Source organism: Belonocnema kinseyi, chromosome 5 (genome assembly GCF_010883055.1).
Source record: "Belonocnema kinseyi isolate 2016_QV_RU_SX_M_011 chromosome 5, B_treatae_v1, whole genome shotgun sequence".
NCBI lineage: Eukaryota > Metazoa > Arthropoda > Insecta > Hymenoptera > Cynipidae > Belonocnema > Belonocnema kinseyi.
This window is the reverse complement of record NC_046661.1, coordinates 125409313-125418403: the sequence shown is the minus strand read 5'-3', so window position 1 is coordinate 125418403 and position 9091 is coordinate 125409313. Positions and strand designations below refer to the sequence as shown.

At 31.1% G+C, this 9091-nt stretch overlaps 1 protein-coding gene across 1 annotated transcript; it reads left to right on the top strand.

Annotated features, from left to right (window-relative positions):
* Positions 1–1112: 1112 nt before the first annotated feature.
* Positions 1113–5498, top strand: LOC117173257 (achaete-scute complex protein T3-like). The gene is made up of 2 exons (XM_033361726.1): positions 1113–2260; positions 5056–5498. The coding sequence occupies exon 1, from the start codon at positions 1346–1348 to the stop codon at positions 2219–2221; it is 876 nt and encodes a 291-aa protein (XP_033217617.1). The 5' UTR covers positions 1113–1345; the 3' UTR covers positions 2222–2260; positions 5056–5498.
* Positions 5499–9091: the final 3593 nt, after the last annotated feature.

Below are 9091 nucleotides of genomic sequence, written 5' to 3'. Positions count from 1 at the left end.
TATCTAGAAATTTCCTAAATTTAAGCCTCAAATTTTCTGAAATAATACACAATTCTTTATAATCCCTAAAAATGGTTTTGAATCTTTTAAAATCTCTCTAAATTCTTAAAAATCTTACGAAGTATTTAAAATTCATTTAAATATAAATTCTTTGACTTTTAATTCTGTGAAATTTTAAAAACTCCTTTATATGTTGTTAAATTACTTGAAATACTTTAAAATCCACTGAAATCTCTTAAAACTTCGGAGATTCTTTGAAAATTCATTTATTTTCCTAAGCTTGCTAAAACTCTCCTAAAATCGAGCTTAAAATTATCGGATATTCTATACAATTTTTTCAAGGTCCTTGAAATTGTGTTCATCCTTTAAAATTAATTTGAATTCGTTAAAATATCTTGAAATATTCGAAAATTTCGTTAAATCCTTAACAGTTTCTCGAAATCTCTTAAAATCTTTGGAAACCTTCAGAATCCTGGAAAATGTTTTAAATCCTCTGAAATTTCTTGAAATGTTTTGAAATCTTCCGAAATTTTTTGAATTTTGTTTTAAATCCCTTCAATTCCTTTAAAAAGAGTTAAAATCATTGGAATCATTTATTTTTCTAAAATCTGACCAAGTTGCTTAACTGCGTAAAATTTAAAAAAAAAATTTGGTATCCTGGAAAATTTCCTAAAATCTGGAACACCTTTAAAATAATATCAAATACAACATAAAAATTACAAGAAAATCATTATAGGCCTATACTGAAATTCCTCTTATATTTTTTCGAATAATAATATTGATATCCTAATTATAGAAATAAATACAAGATGCATTTCAAAATCTAAGAGTAAAAAAAATTCCCCATATAAACCATGCGAACATTTGATACAAGTTCAATAAAGAGGGGGTGCAGTCGCGTGCCGTGGATCTCCGGTCCAGCGCTACGAATTTCGCCGAGATGAGAATCTCGGAAGGGCTTTAAGCCATCTGGTGGTGGGGGTAGCAATGAAGAAGCTTGGAGCGGGGAGTCACAGGACGAGGGGCCCTATGCCCCTCGCGTAGGGACTCTCGGTGGTGGGGAGCGGCGCGTGCCCGCCCGGCTATAAATGACCCCGAACCCTCCCCAGAAAGACATTTCGGGAGCCACGGCCGTTCCGTGTACTTCGAGGGTGCTCTCTCGCATCTACCGGATATTTCTCATTCCCGCGTGAATCGGGCCCAAGTGACTCAAAACAACTCCAAGTAAAATTAAAGATAGACTCTTTCGTTTTAAATAATCAGTTGTATCAATCATTGAGTAACACAGTTTTTTTTTGTAATCAAGTTTTGAAAAGTGTACAAGTTCGGGGACTTACGAAGTGATATGACCTTAGTGAAGACCGAAGACAACTCAGTTCTCCCAATAATGCTGACCGTACAGCAACCACAACACCTCCGTCAATTTGGACACCACGTCCCAACAACTGGACCTAATCAGATCCACAGAAGCAACGTGATCGTCTCCACCGGAGGCCTCACGACAACGAACGACATCAAGGTTGCTCTCCACCAGCAACAGAGTTGCAAAAGGTCCAAGATGTACCAAACAACTCCCTATGGGACCGTCCCCCATCAACCTGCCTCTGTTGCTAGAAGAAACGCCAGGGAACGCAACAGGGTTAAACAAGTCAACAACGGATTTGCGACCTTGAGACAACATATTCCCCAGAGTGTGGCTCAGGCCCTTGGTGGAAATACTGCTGGTACTCATGGAGGTTCTAGAGCCGGGAGTAAGAAACTCTCCAAGGTGGAAACTTTAAGGATGGCTGTGGAATATATCCGGAGTCTTCAGCAACTTCTTGATGATCATGATGGATCTGACATCACTTCTCCCTCCTCGACCTCTTCCACGAGTTCGATCTCCAGGTCTGGACAATGTGAGGCTGATCATTCTGTGGAATTGAGACTTCATTCAAGTGATGTTGGCAGTGACCTTGGACATCAGAAACACCACCTCCATCATATGAGACAGAACCCTAGCCCTGGATTTGCACCAACACCCTGTTCGGAAGCCTCTAGTTCGCCGACTCCCAGTTTTGTTTCCGAGGCCTCATCAGCTGGAAGTCAAGGCTATGGAACCAGTTCTGCGGGGACCTTGTATACGACACACAATGACACCTATGACATTTATGAACCAACGAGTCCAGAAGACGAGGAACTGCTGGATTGCATTTCCTGGTGGCAGCAGAGCCAAGGATAATCCGGAAGTCGTGGGAGATGTACTTCCGTTTCTCTCAAGGTGTGTATTCGTTTAGATTTATTTATTTATCTTTGATTGAAAAGCGAGTGTCTCGGTTTACCCCACATGTGCTACTTAGCCCCTCTTCAAATCTCATTTTTTAATCTTTTGTGGAAATCAGTTGCGAATTGACTTTAGTTGGACCTTGTCAGTTTTCGAGCTAAACCTGAAAAATTAAAGATGCTAAATTTAAATCAGTAAGTTTTAAACGTTAGTCAGTAGAAAATGGTTTACTGAAATTTAAGTCACGTTTTGTCGAGGAATTAGTGAAAAACTACAATTAGAAAGAAGCTGTTCTAATATTCTTTAAAACAGCCAAAAATGTTGTGCATATCGGTGAAATTCTGATAATTTATATTAACAGAGTGATTTAAAAAAGGTGACTTCAAAAATATTTGTTCACATCCACAAAGTAGCTTATTATTAATACTTTCATTTCAATTTCATACAATTTCAAATGGTAAACTTCTACTTGTAGCACTATTGAAATTATTATTTGATTTGAATGACATTTATAGTATGCAACTTAGATTTTTCAATTTTATAATGAAGAAGATGAATAAAAACTTGACTGTCAAATCTTTCAAATGTAATCGTAAAATTTCAGGAAAGGCAAATTTTCAAGTATTGATAATTATAAGTACCAATGAAAATCCTCTAATTTGGAAGGTACCAATTTGGAACTCTGTCAATTGTACAGATTATAAAATCTCAAGTTGAAGAATATAGAAATTCGGGTTAAAATATTCAAATTTTTTAATGGCTGAAAATGAGGCATTTGAAATGTGCACCATCCTGTAATGGAAGAAATTGAAAGCATCCAAATATTTTTAAGTTCCAGAATCAAATCGTTTAAGGATTTGAAGTTAAAGTTTTTGAAATGTGAAGAATCCTATTATTCAAAACGTTGAAGTTAATATCTTTAGAAAAAGGGTACTTTAAAATTAGAATCATCGAAATTTGGAATTTTAGAACTTGGAAGCGTGCCCATATTTTTACATTTCAAAATAAACTCTGTTTTATCATACCATTGATATTTAAAAATTGAAGTTTCTGAATGTGTAGCATCCTTTAGTTGAAAAAACTATTAGGCTGAATACGGAAGATGCAATATTTTCCTAATCTATAAAAATATTTCTTCTATTACAAGAAAGTACTTGAATGAAGAAGAAAATATTGTATCATCCGTAATCACATTGTCTCTTTGACTGGTTTTTCAGAAATCAGAAGCATCCTAATATTCCAAAATTTCAAATTCAAACCTGTTTTTAATACACCTTATAAAAAGCCAACTTCAGACCACACACGCAAGTCCACAAAATTCAGAAAAGCGAGAAAAAACAGAATTTCTCTATTTTCATCCTCATTCACGCAAACCACAGGATTTTTTTTTATAAAACGTGGACCCCTGCTCTTATCTACAAAGTCATTATCCCTTCTTGGAATAAAATCTAGTGCATTTAAGCGCCAGTTCGTCTATCCTACATTCTACAAGTCTATACGTTCCTATCTGTAAACGGAGGAAGCCCAAAGAAATTTCTGACTAGATTTGTGACCTTGCCCTTACAATAACGCGACCCCTCGCTGAAGCTCAGGACCATTCAAATCGCAGACTCCATTCAGGACCAACGAATACATCCCAGAAGCGTCGCTTTTGTGCCCGATTTCTTTCACGACCGTCTTCACTTCTTCAACATTTTTCCTCGCATCCCTCTTCTTCTCACTAGTTCTCCTCTCAACCCCCCTCACATAAAATCCTGATTCGTCCTGTCAAAGAACTTCGTTACGTCGTCTCAAAAGCACCATGACAATCCAAATTCAACCTACCAAAGTTGATCGATTGTGAATTTTGTAATCGATTCTAAACCTGTTTTAAGTTGTCCCAAAAGGTCCCCAATTCTGCTGGTCAGTGAAGAAATTTGCTAGCCAGTATCATCCTAGAGTATGAAACCTAAAAAACTGATGATTAAAAACACACTGATTGGTCTCTTTGCTAATGTTTGGTCTGACGGTAAAATTCCTAAAGAAACCCAAAAGGAACCTTGAAGTCTTCTCTTTCAAATGAATACAAAAAACTGCAAACATGTTTAGTTGTTCTTAAAAAATCCTCGAAAATGTAGTGGTGCCAGCAAGAGCAAATTCCCTCGGAGGGATTGACTCTGTGCGGTCAATTCTCCAACGTGCGGTCAATTTAGACTTTTTGGAAAGTTTGATTTTTATATAAAAATCGACTTCTCACGGGCTGGCCCCCCCCCCCCCGTCCCCACGAGGGGCCTCTCTAGCGACTCCTGAACGAAATTAATGGTTTACCGAGATAATTAGGAGTTATTTCCGCGTTAGGACCTTTGGAAGGCCTTGAAGTCGTTCAACGATCTTGGGGACATTAAAGAAGGACCGACATCGTCCAGTTTTGCTCGAGCAAGCGTAATCTTTCCAGTTTTCGTTGAATCCCCTCCCACCGATTTTAAAGGGTCCTCGTCTCATGCGCGAGCAATTTTTGTCTCGCGCGCTGCGTTTAACCTGAATGCATCTTTCAGGATATTCCAGCCCCCTTTGTCGGTTTTCGAACCGGTAGACCATTCTTTTTCGCTCTCACTCTCTCTCTCAGTTTTTTCTCACTCTCTCGCTCTCTCTCGTCCCCGGGAGAACCGCCCTTACCTGAAAAACATCCCCTGCTTCTACCTGTGTCGACGATTCAAACTTTTATATCTCGAATCCAACAGGGATTTATAAATAAAAAAAAAAATAATAAACTTGGAAAAAATGCTTAATTTTGTTTTTTCTTTTTGTTACAGATTCTCTGAAAGAGAGGAAACCTTCATCGGCTGTTCCACCAACTGTGATCTAGTCATTCCCTCGGGAGCAAAAATCGTACCGACGGTGAAAATTCAAATCTTTTTTCTTTTTTTTTTGTAAATTGTCTAGAGGAGAAAAAAATGCGAATGTAAAAATTGTTATGTTAGAAAGAGCTAGAGAAAATGGGGCGATTATGTATTTGTGTAGATAGATTGTGAAGCATATATACGTATATATATTATATATTTTATATATTCCGAAAGTGCCTTGTAAGAATTAAGAGCGCTGCAGGAAGCTGAGCGACTTTTTTCGTGCACACGTGAAATTAGTGTGAGAGGAGATGGAATATACGAGTCTTTCATCGAAATTTCGAGTGCCAGTGCCTTTTGTAAATATTGAGTAAGAATTCGTTAAATATATGAGTTTTATAATTATACATTAATTACCCGAATTTTTATTTATACCCATTTAATTACTTTTTCCTGATTATTTTAATTTGAAAAATATTTTTACAAAATAATTTGTTTTTTATTTTTAATTGAAATATGAAATTAATATTAATACATTTTAATGATTTTTTTATGGACAAAGTTGACCATACGTTTTTACCAGAAATACGTTATTAAAAAAAAAAGATTAGGTTTAAAAGAAGATTTACAAATTGAAACAATTTTTTGTTTCGTTAGATTAGTATTTTTTGTCAAACATTCTTTTTTTATTAACTAAAACACAACCGATTTTGCAGATTATTATTAGTCGTATTAATTTGCATATTACTTTTATTACTATTTTTTTTTACCAGGGTCAGATTTCAAAGAAAATTTACAATTACTTTAGATCAATTTTAGGCTATTTTTGACCAAAAATAGGTTGTTTAAAAAAAGCAGAACATTTTTAGAATTTTTGGTTCTATTCATATTTTACAGAAGAAATTGCTACTTTTAATTTTTTTAAATTGAATTTCAAAGAAAATACACGCTTCGGCTCAATTTAAGGTTATGCTCGCATGTTCCACAGGAAATCGGTATTGATTGAAATCTCCGAAGCGTGTATTTTCTTTAAGATCCAATTTAAAACAAATTAAAAGTACCAATTTCTTGTGTAAAATAACATTGAAAACAAATATTTCACAAAAATGATCTTTTTTTAAAAATAACGTAATTCTGGTAAAAAATATGTGAATATCTAAAATTGTTTAAAAATTCAGTATCAATTTTCTTTATAATTTGTAACAATTTCCGATAAAAACGCAAGTATGGTTTTTTATTTATTATTGAATTATAATTTGTTTATTGAAAATCAAAGTATTCTACAAAAAACATTAAGTTTAAATAACAAACAATTGTTTTAGATTGTGAAAGCTCTTTTTAACGTAAATTTTTTTGTGGATGATAACAGATTTCTCTTGAAAATTTTTTAATATAACATTTAAATTGTTTCAAAATTAATTTTTTTTTATCTGTACCGATGTTTGGTAACAAACGCGATTATAACCAAACATTGTTTAAAATTTTGATTTGTCTTTATATTTAATATTTTTTTATTAAATGTATTTCCGACTAAATGAAAAATTGCAAATTTAATGATTCTGAATGACAATCTGCAGAATATAACAAAAAATTATGGATTTTAAATCTTCTTTAATATTTAATGATTTTTATTTTTTAAAGGTTGCTTTTAGTGAAAACTGTTAACATAACCTTAAATTGTTCAAAAATTGTTTATCATCAAGATCTAAACCGACTGAGTGCCAAAAACGCGAGCAGACCCTACAATTGTTAATAATAATTTATTTATTTGAAATCCAAGGATTTTTTTGAATTGAAAGTAATGATTTTTCATCAACAACGAAAACAAAATAAATAATTGTGAGTTCAATAATTATGAATAATTATCTAAAGAATAAGAATAATTGGTAAAATCTTCTAATTTTCAAAATCAAAAAAGCCAACTTTCGATAAAAAACTAACATAAGCTAACAAAATAATTGTTCTGTCTTGTCAATATTGTTTGAAATTTAATAATTTTGCTTTAAAATAATCTGAAATGTTCGATTTATTGCAGCAAATTAATCTTGTTTAATATTGTTTAAAAATCTCGTTTGTATTTCAGCCTCTTTACACCCCCCCCCCTTTTAGAACAATATTTCTTTTTTTTCTGTTTTCAAGAAATTTCCCTTTTTTATCGATTTTTTGTTAAAATGTTTGTTTTAGTTAAAAAATCTGCTGTTTGAGTAAAAATGCAACTATTTTGCTAAAAAACATATTTTTTTCTTTAAAAATCTACAATCTGCTCGAAGGGTAAGCAGATTGAATAAAAATTTATCTTTTTGTTTAAAGATTTATGGATTCTTCTGCAAACTAAAAACATAAATATTTCAATTTTGGTTGAAATTTCCATTTTTATTTGAAAATAGATCTTTTCCATTTACAAATTTAACTATTTAGATAAAAATTAATTTGTTTTATTGAGGATTAAACCATTTTACTGAAAAATCACCTAATTTATGTTGATAATTAACTATTTACTCAGTAGAACATCTACTTTTTGTCAAAAATTCATCTGTTTGATAAAGTTAATCTATTTGGCTAAAATTTCTTCTTTTTGTGAAGAAAACTAATATTTATTTTAAAACTATTTTATTGTATTTATTATATTGTTGAAAAATCGTCTCTGAGTAGAAAATTAATCCTGTTTTTTCAAAAATTTTTATTCTTTTTTTTTACTGGAAAAATAAGTATTTTATTTTTGATTAAAAACTTCTCTTTTTTAGTTGACAATTTAACTATTTTGATAGAAAATTAAACTATTCAATTGAAAATGTGACTATTTACTTAAAAAATTAACCAGTTGATAGAAAATTATTTTTTTATTGAAACCCCAGTTTCGGGTAAAAAATTTAATTGTTTTGTAGAAAATTCATGTTTTGTGTTAAAAATTCGTATTTTCGAGTAAAAACACATTCTTTTTTTTTAATTAATCTTTTCGTCATGGATCCAACCACAAATATTTGTTTGAATTCGTCTTTTTTGATTTAATTTGCTTTTCGATTTAAGGTTTAGATATTGTTTGCTTAAAACGCAAATGATTAAATCTTTGGTTGAGAATTTATTCTTTTTAAATGATTACAAAAATTGTCTGTTTTATTTGTCTATTTTTATTATTTTCTAGTTTTTTAATTTGTTGAAAATTTAACTATTTTTTAACCTTCTTTTTGCTTGGAAATTTCCCTCATAATAGATCAGTTATTAAATTTTATTATTGAAGAAATAAAAATTTCACGGAGTGAAGATTCAAATTTTTATAATTTATTAGTATTTAAATATTGATTCATATTCACAATATGCGAAAAACGCAGAATAAACGTGAAATCCGCGTAAACAAAACTAATATTTTATTTCAAAAATTCACTAATTCTTTTTTTTTACTGGAAATATAAATTCAATATTTGGCTGGACTCTTATCTTTCAGTTTAAAAATTCAACTATTTTGTTAAAAATTCTATTTTGGTTCACGTTTACTGATAAGAAATGAATTTTTGGCTTATAAAAATGAATTTTTCAAATTGAAAATAAAACTGTTTTCTTTTTAATTGACAATTCCATTATTTTGGTAGAAAATTTAACTATTTGGTCAAAAATTAAAATATTTATTTTAAAAATTAACTACTCAGTGGAAAATCAACTTCTTTGTTGCAAATTCATAATGTCTTGTGAAAAATTAAACTGTTTTGAGAAAAACAAATCTACTTGGTTTAAAATTCATTTTTTTATGGAGAAAACTGATTTTTTAAGTCAACATTTTTCCCTTTTTTAAGTTGAAATATAACTATTTTATTTTTAATTTTGAACTTATATTTTTTTAATAAAAATTCTTCTATTTTTGGTTAATTCTGACTGGAAGACAATTAATATTTATAAATTCATTTATTTTGTTAAAATTTTGTTTTTTATGAGTAGAAAACTAATTCTGTTTTCTTTTTTAATTTATCATTTATTATTTTTTTAACTGACAATATAGCTATTTTATTTCATA

What these genes read in the sequence shown, in the direction of transcription:
- LOC117173257 (XM_033361726.1), top strand. Translation starts at nt 1,346, where the DNA reads ATGACCTTAGTGAAGACCGAAGACAACTCAGTTCTCCCAATAATGCTG.